Raw genomic sequence first — 23,794 nt, forward strand, 5'->3', positions numbered from 1 at the left:
ATTTAATTTATTGAAATTAATTTACATTTTGATGCAAGTTCTTTAGTATTTCTCTCTTTAGTGATTACATTTTCATTATATTTTAATTTTAAAATATTTATTATCTAAATGCTCTTCACTCTTTATATATATATATATGCATTAAAAAAAAAATCTCTTTTTTTTTTTTTTTTTTTCATTAGAAACTTTTTTTTTTTCATTTTAACTTTTTTTTTCTCAAAGAAATACTGTAAACTATACTTAAAGTTATCTCATCTTTTTTGTTGTTGTTGTTAGTTAGTTAACCAGTATAAGTAAAAAAGGAAATTCATAAAAATTTCTATATTATAGGAAATCCAAATTTCTGTATAGATTTTCTTAACATTTTTCTCACAGCTACTATAATGCATAAGAATTGTGTTGGTATAAGTTTTATAAAAATTGCAGTTAAATAATTTTTTCTTACTAAAAGGCATGAAAATGTCTCCATTCCAAGCAACATCAGATATATTTTGTCTGTAATAATGACAGTTTTCCAAGGCCAAACCATGGTTGACTTCCATTTTACAAATGAAGAATTATTATGCTGAGTATTTATGGAACCTTCATATTTAAGTTCAGTTATGATAAATAAAATGTGTATAAAAAATTTCTAGTAGCATGAAAAATGTTGATGCTTTATTAACAACTTATTTATTAATAGTGGTGATCCATACAAAATCTGCCATAACTTGGCAATAATTATTAAGAATAAAATAGAGCCAACACAGAAATTTTGGAACAAACAATGTCTTATTAATGAAGTAGGATCTAAAAGATTTGGAATTCTGAAGAAGAAATAAAGACTCCTTATTATTTTATTATTATCCAATATTATCTATTATTATCAAATCCTTATTATTTTATCCAATATTATGTTAATAAAAGAATTGCAAAATTATTTTTACTGACTTTATGACCTATAATTATATTTTTTGAAGTGTATTGGTTTTAGAAGGTATTTTGTAGTTAAAATAGCATAAAAGAAATAAATTGCTATAATTTTTTTAATGAAAAATATTTATACAAATTTTTTATTGAATATGGAGTATTCCATAACTTATTCTATTGTTTAACATTTAATAAAAATTGTGAAATTTTCCAATACTAGTTTTTAACACAATATTGAAAAGAAATAGTAGAATAAATAATACTTTTTATGTTGCGTAAAATGTATCTAAAGAAATTTTATGTTTATTTGTAGATTCAGTAAGTTTTTGAATTTTTAATCATTGTTACAAGGTAATTAATTCTTGGGAGCAAATTAAATTTTACTTCATAGTTATCTTTTAATGTAGATGGTTTTAATATAATTTTTAAAAATTACTTACTTACAGCTTAAATTGTTGGATGTTAAAAGGCTTCAAAAGCAATTTTTGAAACACTAATGGGCTAATCTATTCATCTCTAAAATCTAAATTTATTTGAATTTTTTTTTACTAATTTTTTTAAAAATTTATAATTTAGTACTGTAATATCATGGAAACTTGTAATCAGTTTCTCTTCTCAACTTCACACTATTTATAAAGAATCAATATTTCTTTAAAGCAATTGTTTCTGAAAATATCAAAATAATATATTGTCTTCAAAATCACAGAAATTTGCAAAATTTAGAAGTTTGGCTTTAAAAAGTGAGTGACAGATCGATTAATAAATGCTACTCTTACAAACATGAAGCAAATCAAATGTAGAAAAGTGTTTAATAGTTATTAATAAAGAGGTTAGATTCAAATATTATTATAATTAATAATGAATCTCTTATTGACTTTAAATTTTTCTTCTGAATATGAAAGGTTCCAAATTTGTTTAGTGCAGTGATATGCAAAAAAGAGTTTTAAATATAATTCTTTATTGCCAGTTGATAAGATTCAGTGGTATAATGTATTTTAGGTAAGATGTCTACTAAACATATGGGGTGTTATGCTTTTTCTTCGTCTGTCATGGGTGGTTGGTCAAGCTGGAATTGGTAAGCTCTTATTCAGTACAACTAATAACTTTTTATACAAATGTGTTCATAAAAGTACCATGCATAATTGTAAGATATTCTAAAGTTTATCTGAATGTGCTAATGCTTATTAACTTGAAATGTGACTATATCTATGAAATGCACAATACTAAAGTCATTCAAATTGCTGTACTGGGCAAACTGTTTTATCCAAAGCTACCATCTGCAGCATGTGGTTGTTTCTTGGCAAATTAATTTTCATTACAAAAGGGCTTTTCAAAATTTTTATTTGATTTTTAATCAAGAATTAAACAAAATTTTAATGTTTTCCTCTATAATTTTAGAACGCATTATTGCAAAAAGGCCATTTTTTGCCATTTTCAAAATTGGAAAGTTTTCTTTTTAGTGATACTAATTTTATTTGTACATAATTTTTCTCTAATTTTAATAAATTTTCAAAATTATTTTGAAATACACTTTACTAATATTATTTTTATTGTTTTAGTTGCTGTATTTAGACACATTCATATTTCAATGATAATAAATATATTATTTGAGTGTATGTTACTATTGCTTTATAATTAAAAATAAATTTTTAAAAATAATACAAACATATGATTTTAGCTTAAAATTATATCATTCTGTGATATATATTTCTTTAAAACTTGAACCTCCTTTAATTTTTTTTATAAAAAAGTGTTTTCTTTAATGTATCCGTGAAAATATTAAAAATCCAGTTCTATAATTATAGATTTATAATTTACAAACATTATCTTTTTAGTTATGTCCTTCTGATAAGTTTAAAATCTATCTATTTTCTTGTTGTTCTTAGCATAATTTCTAAAACAATTCAATGCCTAGTGGCACTTAAGATTGTGATAAATACTCTATATCCTAATTTTTTCATGTGATAATGTTTCATGTTCAGGGGATGACAAAAAAATTCAGTTGCTGTGATATGCTAATCGAATTCATCACATTATAGAATGTGTTCTTTTTGTTGAATAATGTCATGCATTGACAAAGATGCAGGATACATAAGCTAACACAAATCTGGGTTTTGCAGAGTAACAGATGCATTTTAGCGAATTAAACACTTTTATTGCATTTTTTTTTCCCATAAGACCCATAATTTTCACAAATAAACAAAAATTCTATTAAAAAATTATAATTATAAAATATTTTATTTTGAAAAAATGGCCTGTTCAAAAAATTAATAATTACAAAATGAGTTATTATAAATGTTTGAGTCATTTAAAAAATAAAAATTTACTTGCTAAAGGAACAATTTTCATGGTACAATAATCATGAAAAAATTGCTGTATTAATATATTTTTCAAGATGAATTATTTGCCGTTGCTCATTCATCAATTATCGCTGATTATTATTCATTCTCAATGGAAGCCATTTGTTGCTTCTAATAAGAAAAGCTTAAAAGATGTCTACTGAACAATGTACTTTTTTTTATACCCACGATAATTTGAATAGAATAGACTTTATAATAGACTGATTCCATTAAAGTTGTCTTTCAGTCATGTCAAATAATTAAATGAAATTTTTAAAAGATGCAGTCTGTGTTAATAGTTTAACAGCCTACAAAGTCAAGAATCTGGGCAAACAAGCTGATCATCAACGATGGCTAGTTTTTTATTAACTTATTATACCTATTTATATGTTCTTTATTCAGGCCTGGCTTGCCTTATTATTCTTCTTGCTACTGTGGTTACAATTTTAACAACACTGTCTATGTCTGCCATTTGTACCAATGGAGAGGTAAAGGGAGGTAAGTCCTAACTTTTTATTTGCTAAATATAAACTATGAATCATTCATTATTTTTAAATTAAAATCTGTTTTTCTTTCTCCCACCAATGATAGGAGGGACTTATTATATGATATCTCGAAGTCTGGGACCTGAATTTGGTGGTTCCATTGGGTTCATTTTTTCTGTGGCAAATGCAGTAGCTGTTGCTATGTATGTAGTTGGATTTGCTGAAACGCTGGTAGTTTTATTGCAAGTAAGCCTTATTTTTCCACTTTATGGTATATATTAAATTTATTCTTTTATTCTGGTTATTTCATGGAGTAATTGTTCTAGTTAATAAATCCATACTTTAACTAATTATTCTATCACTAATTAATTCATTGACTAATGATTGATAATTAAAATATAAAATAATCAGTACGACATAATTAGACAATATGCAAAATGTTATTTTTATATGAAGGCACAATAAAGTCATTTAATTGGAATTGCATACTTTTAAAACAAATATTTTGTTGTTGCCCACTGTGTTACAAGAAATATTTTCTTAATTCTTTATACTGTGTTTTTTCAATTTGAAGCTTAAATAAAAATTCTTTCTATTCTGATCATCTACAGAAGCCAAAGTATTTTAACAAATTTGGTGCCTTATTTAATGAAACTTTTTAATTGGATAATGAAATAGTTATTAGATTGTTTGAGTATTGTTAATTATAAAGCTTTCATTTTAATTCTAAGCTGTATTAAAATTAATATAAAAGAACTGAAAGATAGATAGTTCTTTGTGGTATTTAATACTCTTTAAGCCTTGAAGAAGTGAGATTTTGATAATGAACTGGGGGAGATGGAGATTTTTATTATCTAATAAAGGTAACAGTTGGCAATATCAATTCTTTTTTCAATGGATTTATATGCATAAACACTCTTGTTGAATTGGTATAAATTGTTTATGTCTCTCGAAGTTTAACTTTGTTAAAACTGAATCATTTTTAAGCAAAAGGAAAAAGTTAAGAAAAAAAAAACATTTCATGAAGGAACTACATATTTTTATATTTCTTGAATTCTATAAATTTGCTATAATGTGAGTTTGTTTGAGTGTGTTCATAATTTAAATTTTTTTTAAGTTGAAATACCCTTTAGCATTCTTTTGTTGAATCTAATGGGATTAATTTTTCATTTTTATAAAATATGTTCTTGTCTGCGTCATATATATGTATGTGAATATATTTATATTTTAGAATACTGAAATGCCTCTATTTGAAAATCCAATAAACAATATCAGAGTCATCAGTTGCATTACAGTTGTAGTTATACTTGGAATTGCCATCGTGGGAACAGAATGGGAAACAAAGGTAAATTTGCAACTGAATTTATCGCCATGTTTCCTTTGAAACTTCTTACTGTATTTTAAAGACGTTCAGTATCCATTGAATAACTTATGTTTTATTTACCTTTTGAGTAGCCTAAACTTTTTGAGACTATAAAAAGTATTCTTATATCTAAATTCATCCATTTTGAAAATGTTCATAGTTTACCACAATTGCTTAATATAATTGCTATCTTTTAGTAAATTAAGAATAAATCAATAATATTTATTATTTTTAGATTATAATGGGAGATTTAACACTGGAAAGAACTGACACAAATTCTCATTAAATTATTTGATGAACAAAAACTAGATCCCTAGTTTCAGTTTATTTTAAATCATAAAAAATATGTTGATTTGTTAATAATTAATCAATTTTATGGATTATAATATTTTATATAAAAGTAATTTTACCTTAAAAGTATTATGTATAAATTTAATAGACATCAAAATTCTTTTAGTGTGAAGTATATTGATTAGTAGTATTTTTTCTTTAAAAAAAACTTTATTTGGAATAAGAAAAAAAATTAAAGACTTAATTTCATTTGTAAACATTTCTGTTATGGTCATTGTAAATTATAATTTTCTTCTCCAGTTTAATAGCATAATTATTTATTTGCTTATTAATTTACTTAGAATCCTTTATACTTAAAAATCTGACTTTTCTCTTGTTGCAGGCTCAGATAGTTTTATTAATAATACTATTGGTTGCTATGGCTGACTTCTTGGCTGGAGCTGCCATCTCCCCGGATGAAGAGCAATTGCTTAGAGGATATGTAGGCTGGAACAGTAAGTTTGGAAAGAATTTTCTTTATTGTGATTTCTGAAACACTTTCATTATAAGAAAGAGAGCAATGGATAAATATACATCCATATATTTGTTGTGGGATCACAGCTTTATAAGAACATCAATAAATCAATCAGTTTAAACTTCCATATTTATGAAATGTTAACATGTGTGGCACAAAAATTGCTCTCCTTGCAATTGTCAAAGCCAAACAAACCATTTTACAGGCTATTCAACCTGCTTCATTGAACACTTTTATAACTGCAATTAATTCAATATTTCATTTAGCTAATTAATGCAGCTACAAATTATATTAGGTACCGTACTGATCGCCTCAAAATAGTTTACAAATAATTGAAATAAATTGTTGAATGCTGCATCTTATCATGTTAACAAAGCTCATAGAATTTCTAAGTTTAAGTAAAAAGTGAAATTCCTCACTAAAATTTCATGCACTAAAACTTCATACATTAACTTGCATGCATTAGATTTTTTTTTTATGTTTATGATTTGAAACATACAATATTTATTTCAGGATTTGATTTGCTTAGTGAAGCATTTATTATATACATGAGAGTTATCATTGGCTTTCATAAATTCTAACTAAATTGATATCTGAGTCACATGACACCTAAATAGAAGTTATAATGTGTACATCTGATATTTAGACAAAAGATTATATGTTATAGATTTTGCTGACTTTTGTGCTATAGATAATAATGGAAATGTATAAATGGTTGCGAGATAAAAATGTGAACCACTGAATAGATTATTGAGGAAAAAACAATGTATCTTCATAGTTTTTAAATCTTTTTATAGAAAAAGTAATTATTTTATTGAAGACTTTTATTAATTATTTTATTATTTACTTTTTTATTTATTATTTTATCTTATCAAAACTTACAATCCCTTTTATATTTCTAAAAATGAATATTTCTTGTTTTATTGATAAATTTTTGTAGATTGGTTCATTAATGTAATTACTTTTGTAGCGCATTACTGGAAATATGGGATAATTGCATGTTAAAAATCATAGAAATAAGCCATGTTTCGGTCAAAGATTATATTTTAAATATGCTTTATCGGAACATACTTTTTATTTTTCAGAAATAAAAATTCAACTTTTAGAAAAGCAAAATAAAAAATAATTGGAATTTGGAGAAATCTTTTTAACTGATGTACGAATGCAATAATTTCACAAAAAAATTCATAGTAATTAAAGCACATTATAGCTGCTAAATATGAAAATTTTAAATATATATTAAAATGTAGCTAATAAATGGGTTTCGGAATAATGGGTATTGAATGACTAAGATTTTGGACTTTTTATTTTGACTTTATTCTGTATAATTATAATAATCATTGCCCTTTTATTTCCTACAGTTACTTTTAGCAATCGGCTGGTTCTTTGGAGATATTGGTTAATCAAATCATTTAGATATAATTCCATGCCCATGATTCCCTCAAACTACAGGCATGAAAACCATGCTGTTTCAATTGTCTAACATATATTCTGTTCATTGTGTACATGAACCTTTCTGATGGTGGCCAGTGCCATGCTAATATAATTCTATTAAAAAACATAAACACCTGATTCATTGATCTTCCAATTTTCTTGGTATTGAATGTCACTTTTTCATTCATTTTATAAACTATACAGATTTTAAATAGAATCTTTTTCTTTAGCTTTCAACAATGGGAGAAAATCAAGGAAACAATGTAAAATATTGCTAGAAATTAAGAAAAAAGTATTTTCCAAAAATTTCCAAAATTCAGAAAAAATCTACAAGAATTAATATAATTGAAAAGATGTTTTTTTTTTTATTTTTTATTTTTAAGATGATGTAACAATTATTTCTGCTTTGTAATGTTTTGAGGAATTACAATTGGAAAGCATAAAATGTCTGCTTAATTTTTTATTCATTATAATTCTAATTAAACATTTTAAAAAATTGCTCTGAGCTGTTCATTCCCAATCTCTAAAATGTATATATACTAAGTTAGATAGCTCCTGGTAAAACAGTCTGGCTTATAGAACAATGTACATAATGTATGCGCACTTATTCATCTGTATTATGAGTAGGGATTATGTCCTTCATTTTAATTAATGAAACAGTATAAATGAAATTGCATGAAATTCTTCTTAATATTTGAGAAGATCATTATCAATAATTTTTTTCATTTCTAGAAGTGTGTGTATATGTCTGTCTGTGTGTGTGTGTGTGCATGTTGTGTGTGTAAATTTTATACTATAATTTTTTTAAACTTTTTTCAAAATTTAAACTAAAAATTGTATTTAATGAGTAAAAATATTTGAAAAAGAAAGATAGATATTATGTAAAAAATTTATTTCTAATATCTTCTATTGTCTATTATCTTCTTTTTCTTGTACTTTTTCTTTTTTGGTTTTTGTGTATACTTTCAACTTAAAAAGTGAAATTTGTTTGCTGTTGAAAAATTTTAGCTGTATTAGTTTAATAATGGTAACTTTATCAATGTACATCCTGAAATAGCATTTAAATGAATTCTATATTTTTACTATCAGTTAACAATTATTGTTTTTTTTTCTTAATTTTTAATTTTTTTTAAAATTTTATATTATTTTTTCTTTCTCTCTTTTATGTTATATCATGATTAAAAAATAAATCCTCTATTCTCTTTTGATTTCTAGAATACTACAGATATTTGTCATAAATTTTTATTTCACTTCATTTACTTGTTAAACAATGCTTTTAAGCTAAATTTTCTATTATGAACACAGAAAGTTTAATATCATATTGTCTAATATTTTGAACCACCTAAAAATTCAGTTCATTTTCAATGTATAGAATAAATCTAAAAAAAAATTACTTCCTCCTCTCAAGCTGAAATTTTAAAGTTAAATCTAAATTTCAAAGTTAATTTATTTAAAAAAAAAATCTACATTGTTACTAATCTTTATATTATTTCTATTGTCAGTATACAAATCTTACTGCAATGAATATGGTATCAATAGATATAATTCTTCTGCTGATAACTTTTTTTAAAGTTTATCTCAAATTAAAATTAAGACAGAAAAAAATTCTAGAAAAAAAATTCTGAAAGAAAAAAATTTGTTTCATCCTACTTAATCTAACACATACTGGCAACTGAAGTGAAACATTTGTTTTCTCAACATAATTCAGTAATAGGAAAAGCATTTTAAACGCAGTGATGCACTATACTTAAAATATGCTATACTATACTATATGCACTTATATTATATGTTGTGTGATTTTTATATGTTCATTTATGAGATAAATTGGTTTTTACTAATTGCTATCTGTCATTCTCTAAGATTTCCCAAATTTTTTTGTATTTATTTATTTGAATACTGGCACATTTATTTGACTTAACATATTATTATTTATTTGGCTTGACACACTGTTATGTAATTAATTGGGGGGGGGGGGAGGTAATTTCAACATGTGGAAGTTTTGCATTTATTTACTGGTCACAATAGTTTTTATTTTATTATGCTGTAAAGGTTCTGTTGTGAAAATAATTAAAAAGACATTTGCATTTTCACTTAAAGTTGAGAAATCATTGCTTCTGATAATCCTTTTTTCATCTTTATAAGCTATTTTTATTTATTTATTTTTGAAAAAAAAAGAGCTTGAATCTTTTTAAAATGTTTCTGTTTACATTATAAGTTTACCATTTACCCAAAAGGAATAGCATGAAATGGAAAGAAATTATCTGTCATGTAAAAGCACTCTTGATTGTTATAATTTTTAATTGTTTTTTTATTTGTATAAAATAAAAAGAATAAAATTAAATTGAATTAATAAAATTTAATTAGTTTCTAATTTAAGCAAACTTTTTATTTTTCTAATTGTTTCTATTTCATGATAGAGACAGTGTTCATTGAAAACTTCAGTCCCCACTTTACCGAAGATCAAGGATTCTTCTCTGTCTTTGCTGTTTTCTTTCCTGCTGCAACTGGCATACTTGCAGGTGCAAATATTTCAGGGGATTTGAAAGTAAGTTGCAATAAATTTAAAATTTATTTTATTATGTTTTGTAACTGAGTTATAAGACTTCCTTGTAAATTCTTTTTATTCTTTTGGAACTTATCTGGACATTGACCTGAAAAAAATGCATTTCGCTATTTAAATTGGTATTCAAATGATTATTATATTGCTATTCAAATAGTTATTATTATTCAAATTATTATATTGCTATTCAATTAATTATTAAATGTAGATTCCATCAGATGTTTCTAATGTAATTTTAGGATATTAAGTATTTCTCTCACAATATGTCTAATTAAATGAAACTGACGATTAGTTATTTAACTATCATTGTTTCTATAATTTTTTAATATTCACAGAATGATTGTGAAGGATCATAATTATTTATATAGTGCAGCTAACAAATATTTTAGAATGAAGAAATATCTTTCTCTGCCTCTATGCTGAATGATTCTAAACAAAATTGTCTATGAGCTAAATAAAAACAAACCATCTCACCCTTCTAAACCCCCTAAAAATATCCACATAGTGTGAAATTAAATTATCCAGATTTCTTATTTTCATCATTATTTGTATTATATTCTGGGAATTCTGAGCTTAATTATTAATAAGTAGTCTCTGATTTATAATTTAAATTTCAGTTCCATGTGCGTGTTTTATAGCCACTTATAGTTATTCTGAGAAAAATATAAATGTTATTTATTCTTAAACAAAAGGGTAAGCAAAAAAATAGATAAAATAGACAAATAGATTTGTACTGTGTACTATGTCCTTTTTTTTATTCATTAAAGACCTGACTAACGCAATATAATCTTCATAAAGAGAGACAGAAATTCTTAGATTGTTTATGGAAATCCAGATTATTCAATAGATTTTCTTCAAATTTCACTCACAAATACAGCAAAAATAAAGGCTTTGTATCATTTTATTAAGTAGTTTATCTGTTATTAACGAAAAAAGCTAAGTTTATATATATTTATCAAATAAGTTATTTTATCTTTAGTGTTACTATTCCAAATGAGTGAAAGTAGCACAAATATTTCAAATTATTCTGTTCATTTCCCTCCAACTTGCATCTCGTAACATTAGTTAAATTTTCCATTCATACCATAAGAACTTCTAATAGTTTTTAAGCGTCATTAGATTTTCAACAGTTGTGAGATTTAAAAATTATTTGGTGCTCCTGATATTTTTTTATTTTAAAATGAAGCTGAAGTTGAAGATTTTTTGTATTATATTTTATTTAAAGCTATTTTCTTCTTTAAAATGTCACATATTATTTTTAGAATGTTTGTTTGTATTTATTAATTTTTTGTTAAATATATTTTTAAGTACTTGAATATAACATCTACATAAAAAGTCTTCCAAAACTTATTTGATTTTGGGATATTTGTTGCATAACTTTCAAATTTTATTTACAAATAACAAAGCATAGGGAAGCTTTAATAAAAATTTCCTAACAATGATTAAAATAAGTGTGTTATTTAAAAAACATGTGTTTCTATGGAGAAAGTATTGAGATTATCTCTATGTGACTCCTTATCACTTTTAATTCTTATCAAAATAATTAATATTTGATCAGTACAAGCCAAAGAAAATATGACCAATGTTAGACATGGAAATATTTTCATTCATATCAACACCTGATATATCAGGTTATTTATTGTATTGTGTATTGTATATTGTCAGGTTAATATTGTATATTTATTATATTTCTATGAGAATTTTTTTAACATCCATTGTCTCAATCTGATTACCGTAATCACGAGTAAAGTGCACTAAGATTAAAACTGGGGTAAATATCAAAATTGTGTTTTTTTAATCAGAAATGACAATTTTTGAAAATGTTTTGAATTACTAAGAATGTATTTACATATCATTGTTTCCTCACGGGTTTTTTTAGAAATAATGTCATGCCATAATTCAGCAGCAGTTTATGCTTTTAATGTTGCTTCTAATGATCATTAAATATATTTTTTCCATATGATTTATTTTTAGCATTAGGTTTTTTGCTTATTTGTTTAGTAAAAACTTAATAACGTGAGTTTTTGATTGGTTTTTACAAATAATAAATTTTTAAAAGAGGTTTTTTTTTTTTTTTTGCATTATTTATTGATACAATCCTACTGAGTAGTCTTACGATATTGGGTTTCAAATTCAGTTCTCTATTGTGCCTCTGAATGCATATAAATTTGATGGTGCTCATTATGTTTTGTAATTGGTCTTTCTTTCAAGTGTATTGTTAAGCTTTACAGGATTGTATATACCGTAATTTCGCACGTATAGTCCGCAGACACGATTTTATATTAAAAAAATTTCAAAAATCGTCAGATAGTCCGCACCACCGGATAGTCCGCGGGCTATATGTCCGAAATTACGTTATTTTAATACGGCAATATTAATGTATTTTAGAAACAAAGAACTAAGTATAAATAGAAAAAAAGTACTTACTTACTAATATACCTTCAGAAATAAAACGCTGAATACAAATAAAAAACAGTGCTTACTAATTAATCATATATTAATTAATCACACATTCTACTACATTAACGAAAACCTTCAAAGTCCGATTCATCGGTATCAGAATTAAACAGTTCTAATATATTTTCGGGAAGAGTGTCCGAAAGTTCATTTTCAGCATCACTATCTTCACTGTCAGTGATTTCCTCGCTAACAATACCGGCTTTTATAAATCCCGATCGGATGGTTGAGCCTGGATTTTAGGAGCTCAACTTGCTACTACTCATTCGCTCTGCACTATGCTCTATGGTTTACTATAGATACGACACATACGAATGTTTTCTTGGAATCTCACGCTTTTTTTATATTTGATCATCGGCAGTTCAGGACAGCGAGTTTTTTAAATTTCAAGGATTTTAACCGTGAACAACCAGCGTATTATCCGCACTGGTGGATAGTCCTCAGCTTCAAAAATTCGCATTTTAAACACAGATTGTCCGCGGACTATACGCGCGAAATTACGGTAACTATATGTGTAACTATTTAGAGCTCCAAAAGGAATGACTGCTCTGAAAAATAAAATGAATTTTAGTTATCTCAAGTTGAAATAAATGCCTATAATGAAATATTTTTAATGAATTTTTGGTATATCTTTTTACTTAGTGCTATAGCTTTCATCTTTCATAATTTCATGCCTGATCTTGTCAACATGAAATATATCAATTATATGGTTTTATAATTATCTTTGAAGTCTGCTCCTTTGACAGAGAAATTCTTTTTGGAATTGAAAATATAACTTGAATTTGTTCCATCATAAAATTAACTGTCTTTTTTTTTTTTTTTTTTTTTTTTTTTTTTTGCTGCCCTCAATTTTAGGACCCTCAGTCTGCTATACCTAAAGGAACGCTTCTTGCCATTTTGATCACTACACTGTCTTATCTCCTCTTTGTTGTGGTCTCTGGAAGTACGGTTCTCTTAAACTCGAATGGAAACTCTACTTTCTTGGCTGAAGGATCCTTTGACCTGCTCACAAACTGTTCTCTATCAGAAAATAATAAATGTGAATTTGGTCTTCTAAATGATTATCAAGTAAGCAAATACTATGATCAACAAGTAATTTTATTGTATATTTAAATGATTGTGTAATATCAAACTGTTCTGTGTAAGGACAAAGTTGACCTTTTGAATGAAATCAAATCAGTAAATACTTTGCATTTACTAGTTGTTGAACTCTGTTCTGAAAAAAGAAGATCCTAGGGTACTGAGAAAAAAGACCTTGATACAATAGAAAAGCTCTCACAATGGAACTTAGCAGTTTCCTGCACTCATGGTTCCTCATATAAATCTCTCAACAGAGGAGGTGCTGATGTTTCTTCCTCCTTCCAGATTGTAACAGACAAAAATGCAAAATCATCACATGTATGATTGCCTCTAACTTCAGCTATGAAGTTATGGGGATTAAGGAAGCCCTCATCTTGTATCTGATTGACTCGCAAATTATAGACTCTATGAAGGGGGCAAGGATCCTTTCGGATTCTAAATCAGTTTTGGAAGCTTACAGAAACGGAGAGACTAGTATCGCATCCACTGTAAGTGTCCTTCTTGAATGACTGCTTAGCGAGGGAAAATCCTGTGTGCTACAGCGGATACCTGCACATTGCAAACATTGAGAGAAATGAGTGTGCTGATTTTTTGGCTAAAGTAGCCAAACATTTTAACCAATCCAATATCCCCTGGAAGATTGCAGATGTAAATGCAATGGCCAGGTGTAGACTTTTGACTAATACCTTTAAGAAGCCTCTTAATCACAGATTTTGATTGCCTCAGAAACATAACACCTACAATAGCTAGAATAAAAACAAAATCACTATAAGGGCATGAAAAGCCATCTGGACAAAACAAGATCGCACATTCACTGTAAAAACCGTATCAAAGTCCACCACACACCTTAACATATCTTTGAGTGTCTGGTTTTCACCACAAATATATTAAAATTCAGAATGGTACCACTCATTGATCCACTGTGAGAATTCCTATGTAGCCCTGAGGCACCAAAATTGGCAGCCGCAGTTGTTCGAACCTTTAAAGGAGTCTGATGCTGAAATTATGTTTAAAATTTTTCTTTGGTGTGTGTTGAAATTTCAAGGTATTGAGGTGTTGAATGATTTTAAGGTTTTAGTGTATTGAGATATTTTTTAAAATTTATTGGATGTTTTTAATTTCTTGCTTTTTTTTTCTTTTTGCTCCTAATCTATAGACACAAGAACAACAACAAATGCTGTGGCTTTATTTTCTAATTGTTATTAAATATAATATGATTATCTACATTTTTAGAAAACATTATATATAGAAGACCAAGAAGAAATTGGGATTTTAGCTGCATATGTCAAGATCAATTTGGTGTAAAGTAATTAATGGCAGTATAATATTGTGTGAAACAGAATTTTCAGATCATATAGTGCCTTATCAGTGTTTCCTCTAAATAGCTCGGCGTATGATAAAGCATTTTATATTTTCAGAAGTTGTTGCTGAAACTGAAATTTACGGTAGAAGGTAGAACCTGTATGATAGTTTATATATTGAAATGCAATTTTCAAAAAGTATAGAGATTTTAAACAGGAATATATGAGCACAGTCAGCATGCTATGAAATGTTTGTTTTACTTAGTAATAAGCTACTTATGTGAAAATAATTGAATAATCAGAAAACTGTACTTTTACTGTCAGACATATTTTCAATTCAATAATCTTTGCTCATCTGTAAATGTTGATTTGTCTAATTCTTTCTGTTGAAGAAATTTGGATAACTATATGCTGTGCTTCTCTGGAGGAATGCATACATAACATTACTTGTTGTATAGCTATTGTTTTGCTTAAAAATACTGTGTCATTAATTATTTGATAATAGATTTCTACATGCATGCTATCTGATTCTCTAACAAAGAAGTATTATGAATGCACTCAACTTTTTAAGTTTCTTTATGTATTGTGTCCCTGTATTTGTGTACAAGGAAGTTAATCATTTTAAATTGGAGCTGTCATTTTGAATATATATTATTTTATTTTTATAATAAACTATTAAATTTATATTCTTTTCTTTTATAAACATGCAAATTTAAAATATCCATTCAATAAATAAACGTTTAGAATAGGTAAAGTCTGAGCTGTTTTTAAGACGATAAAAGATTATATTTTCTTAAAATGATATAAAATTCTGAGCAGGTGTTGAATCTTCTTTCTATTTGCAGTCATTATAAATCAAATTATTCACTAATTAATAAGCTTCAATATTGCTAGCAGTTCCTTTTCTGTGTTTTTTTTTAATTAAATAATAAAATAAACTATATAAACGCAATAAAAAAGAGTTGAATATATTATTGTTGGCAGCAATTTTATATGTCTAAAGTTTGCATTTGCAAATTTAAATTATTGAATCAAGTAATTCTTGAAATTAATATCCTTTGTTATTGCTTCTTTTAATAATTTTCATATCTGTAGGTTATGGAAATGGTATCAGCATTCTCACCTATAATTTATGCTGGAATATTTGCAGCTACTTTATCATCAGCTTTAGCTAGTCTTGTCAGTGCTCCAAAAATATTTCAGGTATTATTACACAATTTTTTTTCAATGTGATTTGTTTCATCTTCATTAAAAATTGAAGAATTTTATAATTAATTTCCACTTCATCTTGATATGCTACATATTTGAAGTAAATAAACTTGTGTGTTCTCATTGAAAATACTCTAATTTTATATTGTTAAAGCTTTTTTTTTCCCTCAATTAATCATTTTGGAACATTTGATATATTTATATCATATTCATGCTTAATCAAAGACAGTCCAAAGTTATCATTTTGGAGTAAGGTCAGGGTGAGATTCTAAAAAACGCCAACTCTATGAGGAATTTTGTCAACTTTCTGATGAATCTGTTTTTAGTTTTGAATTTAAGAGAAAATTCTGATGATGTCTCCTATGCCAAGTGCGAAAAAAAAAATCAGAAATATTTATTCAGCATGTTCATTTAAAAGTATTTTAGATTACACAACCCTTTTTGTTGACATAACACCTTTCATAGAGACAAATTAAGACTACTAGCCTCTGGCATTTTGTCGGTTTTGACACTCACCAAAATAAACCTTCACTAGGTGCAGTCATTTCATCCTCAAATATTCACAGTACATCCATCTCCTGGATAACAAATTCCTTTCTACTTCTGCCGGTTTTTGCATTTTTTCCCCCTTAATAGCTTTAATAAAAATGTAAATATTATGTAAGCAAAATTCAAATTTTGATGCATTACAAACAACCTATTGATGCAGGTTGCATATATATATTTAAGTTCTATGTATGACTGATGTAAAATTAGTGATATGCATTAAAATCAAACTCTCCAGTATTTGCATAAAGTGTACATATAATATCTGCTTAATTTTATTTTCCTGTTTTTAAAAAAAATTTTGTAATTAAGTATTTTGCAATTTCAGGCTCTTTGCAAAGATAAATTATTTCCTGGTATTCATTTCTTTGCCAAAGGTTATGGCAAAAACAATGAACCAAGAAGAGGATATTTGCTGGCCTTTGCTCTTGCTCTGGGATGTTGTGCAATAGGTAAGAACTTGTGTGTGTAAGTAATATAATACATTATATAAGGGCAATGGTAAAAATAATATATAGGTAACATGACTTAATGTATAAAAACAATACAGTGCAAGTAATATTGTTCAACAGTTGTATAAGTAATTATACAGATGCAATAAGTAAGAATTGCTTTAATATGATTTGTACTTTATTCAATGTCAGCAACTCTGTTTAATACAGATCAAATATAAGGCAAGTTGGTTTTTTGGGTAATATATTAAATACATATTTATTATTACATTTATAGTATTTTATGGGCAATATAAACAAAAAAATTTGCTCTATTATTTTTTTTATAAAATAATATAAATGTGTTGCCCCTACCTTCTTGTAAAAAATCATTATTCTTCATAATATATTTATTTTAGAAGCATTGACACATGTGCAAAATCATATTGACCATAGATTGTCGGACAATTTCTTCTTATTTTAAGATTTTTTTTAAATAAAATTATTTAAATTACTATATTAAAAATATTATTTATTATAAAATATATTTTTCTATTATTAACTAATATTCTATGAATATTTTTTGTTGTTGTTCATAGTTGTATTTCTGGTAAAAATGGGATTTCCAACAAAAATAAATGAAAACTTTACTGTCTTTTTTTATTATTATTAATTTTCTTTTTATCCATTCCATTTAAATAAAACATATTACACAGGGAGATAAGTTCTAAAATAAGTACTTTCTTCTGCATAAAAATATTTGAATTATTGAAGAAGATTGTTTTATCTGTAATTAATATTTTTTTTTTCTATGAATGTTTTTCATCTAAAATTCTAACATATGATATATAAGCAAAATGAATAAAGAATAAATACATTAAACAGCATGTTATTCATTACTATTATTGCTTTTTAGCACTTCACAATAATAACCTGAAAGTGACCTGTTACTTAATGATTATATCTCAAATTTTTGAAACACAATTAATTTCCCTTCTATTAAACTTCATTTCTTAAATATAATTTTCTTTATTTTGCAGGTGATTTGAATCACATAGCTCCTTTGATATCCAATTTTTTTCTTGCTGCCTATTGCTTAATCAATTTGTCATGTTTCCATGCCACTTTTGTTAAAGCTCCTGGTAAGTTCTGTGCCTCATTTCATTCTAAAATACTAATAAACAAGGCTTTTCTTTTTTCCAAATTTTAACATACGTTATTATATTATTTGGAGAGAAAGAAGGAGGATAAAAATAGGCACATTTTCAAATATAATTTTTTGTAAAATATTAAAACAATTTGTGTTAACTTGCCCAAAATGTTATATACCATACTTTATCTTAGTTGACCACTCAATAACATGATAGCTTCCAACTGCGAATGGAATGGCATCAGTGTTTAAGCCTGGCAACAGCTGGACCCCTGCCGCTGGAATTTTACCTCATTTTCTTTTTTTGAAATAATTACTTTTTAAAATATTTTTTTAATTTCACACTGGTTATGTGTATCTAAATTTATCTTATATAAGATGCTAATGAGCTATAGTTTAGTAACAAATAACAGTTTGCACATATTTAAAGAGAGAGAATAAGATCTAAAAGTGATTGCTGAGTAAAGGAAGATTCAGAACTTCTGTTATAAATTTATTTACCCAGACTTTTAGAAAATGTCTATATAACTCTTAAGTAAACAATAAGATCTTTTTTGTTCACTCAATCAAACTTAAAAGGTGACTATTGAAAACTTTTGGTTCATTATGTTGGTATAATTGTTAAATTGTGCGTTTAAAGTAACATTGAATCCCTTGAAAGACTGGCTGTATCATCTTGAAAGCTGTGTCAATTTGGTTCAGCAATCAACTTACATATAGGTGATTATAAAGAAAATTTTCGCATTATACAAAACCTAGCAATTATATCATTCAAAGAAAGGAATTGAAATTTTGGGTTTAGGTGTATTAAGTTGTACTCAAAATGGATGTGAAAACACCAGTTCAGCTCTCTTGATTCCAGTTACAATAGCATTTAAAAACATTCATATGTTGACATATATCTTTATTTGAATGTGATCTCTGCAGTGAAAAAAAAAACGCAAATGGAGTTGGTGCATTACCTGTGGTAGAAAAAAATGCCAGTGTTAGACGTTGACTAAGAAAACGATAACAGAGTAGAAAAAATAAAAAACTCAAAAACGGGTGGTTTAAAAAATTCCCCATATATAATCAGTGTCATTGCGCATAACAGTAGGCATTGTTTATAAAAAAATCCTTCTATAGATATTACTCTTTACATTCGTTAATAATTATCTATTAAAGAAATGGCATTTTTCTGTATGACTCACTTATTCCTAAAATTTTCCATTGTTTCAGAAACACCAGCATGGAAAATTTATGAAATACAATAATAATCTCTCTGTATCTGCCTGTTTTGTGGTAATGTATTATGCAGAAATTTGTAGAAATCTGCATAGTTTATTGCAGATAAAGTCAATTTTCCTGAAACTGGACATCACTTTGGGATACAAAGAACTCCTTTGTGTTCCTTTATGATTTTCTCACAGTTATACATGGCAAATTTGTTCTACATTCTATGAATTGCCTTTTCTTCAAAAACTGAAAAACTTATTCAAACTTTAGAAGAAAATTGTGTAAAGATGTTTATATTAGTTTACACTTGAAAATTTTGTGGAAATGAAACAAACCACTGCTTGCATTACACAAAACAAAAGCACAAGACAGTCTTTCTTTCATTGGTTTATGGCCTTCTCCAGTGATAAACGTTTATTTCAGTATCTTTATTCAGGAGTTTTTTTTTGCCCAGCTATATCCAAATAAAATGTATCTATCTAAAACTGTAGATTAATTGAATTTATTATAAACATACATATTCTTTCACTATTTTTATATATTCTATTTTTTATATATGTATACTATTTTTATATATCATCAGAATATTTTTTTCAATAATTTCTTGTTTATTTGGGATTTTTTTTTGTTTGTTTATTCTTACATATAATATATAATTATTACATAATATATGTAATAATAACAATGTAATATTATTATAGTAATTTTAAGAATTACTCAAGCAATACATATTTTACAGAAAAACAGAAATTTTTTTCCTACACTGATTCTTTTTCCAGTTACATACAAACCATTAAAGGCCTCCTCTGATATATAAGTGTTATTTTATTGCAGGTTTCCGTCCAGCTTTTAGATTTTACAGTATGTGGTTAGGATTCATTGGAGCCATATTATGTCTTCTAGTCATGTTTATTATTAACTGGGTCACTTCTCTGATCACTTTTGCTGTGGTATCTTTCCTCTATCTGTGCATATACCAAAGAAAACCAGGTAATTTCTTTTCTCTCAATTATTGTTCTTCCGTATAGGATGTGCACTCTGATGATAGTCAGATAGTAAATTTCTAAAAAAAAGTAGATATTTACCTTCAATTTGAAAACTGCTTTAAATGATGTACAGAATTATATTGTATATCCTACCAATCAATAAAGAGACTACTTCAAAAATTATGAAATTTAATTTTTTGTAGTTTTTTTTATTCTAATAATCATATTAAGTAAATACTTTTGACATTCCTAACATGATACATAAATAAATGTTTCCTGAGGTGCCAAAGTTTTGATTACAAAAGTACTTCTGCAATCAAAAATCACTAGCTTATAAAACTTTGGATATCTCTATTTTAGATTACTTCATTCATCACTTTGAAGATCTTCTATCAGTTTTGAAACCTCTTGCTTTTGCAATGAAATCGCCAATAAGGAAATATAACATTAAAATGTATTATTATGCTCAAAATACGTAAAAAGATAAAACTGTCTCTTCTGTTTTCTATTACAAAGGATTTCAATCTTTTGAATCAATAAAGTCAGAATCAAAAATATATGTACCACCATAAGAGTATTATCCAAAAAAGTATAAGAACTTTAGAAAAGGGGAATATTTATAATCAAAGAATAAAGCATTTTAAATTTATATTATTTAATTATATTCACAAATAAAATTTTTAAATCAAATAAAATATAAATATTACTATATATGTAGAAGTAAAGAATGACTAATCTCTATTAATAATAAAGGTGTGTGTATGTGCATTGGCTCTCTACAGAACAAACCGTTTGACCCGTAGCTACCAAATTTGGCACATGTTTCTTCATTAAAATTTTTAAAAATTCTACTTTTTAGAAAAATAATAAAAGTATGCTTTTAAAGACTACTTTTATTAAATTTATTTATCATTTATTGGCCCATTCATTTTTATATAGATGTTAACTGGGGATCATCTACTCAAGCACAGACATATTCCTTAGCTTTGAATGCTGTAATGAAACTCAATGAAGTTGCTGATCATGTTAAAAATTACAGGTATGTCAATGATATTGAATATTCAATAGTATAAATATATATAATACTCACTAATGTAAAATCTGTGGATGGATTCTACCTTCAATTTTCTTATGTAGATTTCCTTTTTTAATATGTCATGTTTTCTGTGTAAAGCATCATGGAACAATGAGAGGGACTGTGTTATGCTTTTGAATCTGCTTCGATTGGATAGAAAATGTTTTGTTCAAAATGTAATACAAACTTACAGTTGTGAAGCTAAGATCATATACCAAACCTCATTTATATAACCTATTCCCTTTTATTTTCTCATATAAGTAGTATAGTGAAAGTATTTTAATCATGAAATTCGAACTCGAAATTTTAACGAATTTCCACATTGTAGACTTAACTGAGTTCAAAAAACACACTTATGACATTGCCTGTTAAAGGCAACCAAGGTACTTCATTCATGTATTCAAAAACACTTGTGATTCTGAGGTTTATCTACTGCAGTAGGCTGTTAACGAACTTCTATTACTGCTGAGAAGAAGGCATAGCCAGGCATCAAACCAATGAAAGACCGTCTCATTCTTTCATTTTTGCAAATGCAAGTACAGTACACTCCCGATTATCCGCGGAATTGGGTGGCGCGGCCTCCGCGGATAACAAAAATCGCGGATAATCCGAAAAAAGCTAAAAACGGGTATAGCAAAAGAGAAAACAGTCATTCCAACTTTGAAAAATCGTTTTATGTACAATAAAACGTAAAATAAACAGCAGGAAATGTTTAACTAACGCTTACTATTTTAGTATATCACTCAAAACTAACCTAAAATGCATTTTGTTAATGAAAACAGAAAAGTGCTTTGTACTTACGAGAGGCGTCAAGGATACACAGAAAAATTAAAACATATGTACTGTTTTAATACTGTAATGTATTATGTAATTACAAAAGCATAACTGTAAAACTACACCTTTTTGAAAAAAACAGTTATTTGTGTTTGCTTCTTGCTTTGGAAGCATTTTCTCTTTGCTTGGAAGCAAAAAAAAAAAAAAAAAACTTAGTGCGGCAGGCGCGGATAACCCGCCCGTGGATAATTGGGAGTCTACTGTAGTGTTTTATTTCATTTTGGCCAAATTTTCAATAAAAATAGTAAATATATATAATAAGCCAATACAAATGTCTTTACACAACTTTCTTCTAAAAAGCATGTATCATAAAAAAAAAAGTTATACTATTATAAATTTATGTAAGTATTTTTTCAAGAAGGGCATACATCCTATCTTATGTTGATTCTACAGAAAAAAATATTCTGCTTAATGAGTATTTAGTAATACAAATAAGATTCAGAATGATTTAGGCTCTAAGTGATGCTGCATTATATATGAGAAATTAAAATATAGTAAAATTTGCCACCCTTTTTCTGAAAAATTTATTACAATGACATCTAATATAATCTGAAAGTTATTTTTTTAAATTGTAAAACTTACTCTTTACTAAATTTCATATTAATTTAAAGTACTTATTATTATTCTTTTTTTGTTTCTGCAGACCTCAGCTATTAATACTCACTGGTCATCCAAGCCACCGTCCACCACTTGTTGATTTTGGTTACACTGTTACCAAAAAACTAAGCTTGTTGATCTGTGGAAATGTTATAACCAAAGTAGGTGATTTCTATTCAGTATCTTTTATCCATTATTAATTTCTCTATAGCTTTTGAATTATGTCCAGTGAACTATTGCATTCTGGATATTTTATCTGTGGGGAGGGGAGCACCATTTTATCCAGTAGCCTAATTGGCCAATAGTCTTGAAAGTTTATGTTGATTTCATTTTATTTTGAATTTCAAAAAATGCATAATTATGGAATTAAAGATAAAAATTTATTTAGAACATGCAACTAAACAATTATTGAGTTTATGTTGATTTCATTTTATTTTGAATTTCAAAAAATGCATAATTATGGAATTAAAGATAAAAATTTATTTAGAACATGCAACTAAACAATTATTGAGTTTGTAATTTTCTTTAAAAATGCATATCAACTCAAATATATTCATACATTCAGTGTGAAAATCCTAAACTATGCATAGTTTAGGATTCAAGTTAAGATTAGGATTTAGTAGTTCAATTCAAATTTAAGCCAAATATATTCACACATAGTCGTATTTGTGAACTAGAAGCACCTAAAATTGCTTCTTCTGTATGATTAATAATATTTTATGCCTTATACTGTCAGTTGGCAACACACTCAAAAATTTATCATGACAAGTATTTTACTGTCATATAATCAAAATGTGTATAAATGATGAATACAGCCTTGAATACTTTTTTTAATAGCAATCTTTATTGGAATACTGCAAAATAAAATATAATATTTTCAAATTGCAAATGAAAGCCACAAGTGAAAAACATCAATTTATTTTTATTTTTCATCAATACTTGAAATACCATCTACATGCTTTGAGTTGATGGAATAATATTTTCATTATCATTATAACTTTTATCTTATTGATAACTG

At 26.6% G+C, this 23,794-nt stretch overlaps 1 protein-coding gene across 1 annotated transcript in view; it reads left to right on the forward strand.

Annotated features, from left to right (window-relative positions):
• Window positions 1–23,794, forward strand: part of LOC129957135 (solute carrier family 12 member 3-like) — a 169,362-nt gene that overhangs the window by 125,439 nt on the left and 20,129 nt on the right. Inside the window, exons 3-15 of the mRNA XM_056069303.1 lie at window positions 1,909–1,984; window positions 3,651–3,746; window positions 3,840–3,979; window positions 4,965–5,078; window positions 5,770–5,881; window positions 9,753–9,880; window positions 13,208–13,420; window positions 15,829–15,936; window positions 16,817–16,940; window positions 17,960–18,061; window positions 20,119–20,274; window positions 21,210–21,309; window positions 22,823–22,937. Of these exons, the coding sequence (XP_055925278.1) occupies window positions 1,909–1,984; window positions 3,651–3,746; window positions 3,840–3,979; window positions 4,965–5,078; window positions 5,770–5,881; window positions 9,753–9,880; window positions 13,208–13,420; window positions 15,829–15,936; window positions 16,817–16,940; window positions 17,960–18,061; window positions 20,119–20,274; window positions 21,210–21,309; window positions 22,823–22,937 (1,584 nt within the window). The remainder of the gene's footprint in view (window positions 1–1,908; window positions 1,985–3,650; window positions 3,747–3,839; window positions 3,980–4,964; window positions 5,079–5,769; window positions 5,882–9,752; window positions 9,881–13,207; window positions 13,421–15,828; window positions 15,937–16,816; window positions 16,941–17,959; window positions 18,062–20,118; window positions 20,275–21,209; window positions 21,310–22,822; window positions 22,938–23,794) is intronic.

Source organism: Argiope bruennichi, chromosome 2 (genome assembly GCF_947563725.1).
Source record: "Argiope bruennichi chromosome 2, qqArgBrue1.1, whole genome shotgun sequence".
NCBI classification, from domain to species: Eukaryota; Metazoa; Arthropoda; class Arachnida; order Araneae; family Araneidae; genus Argiope; species Argiope bruennichi.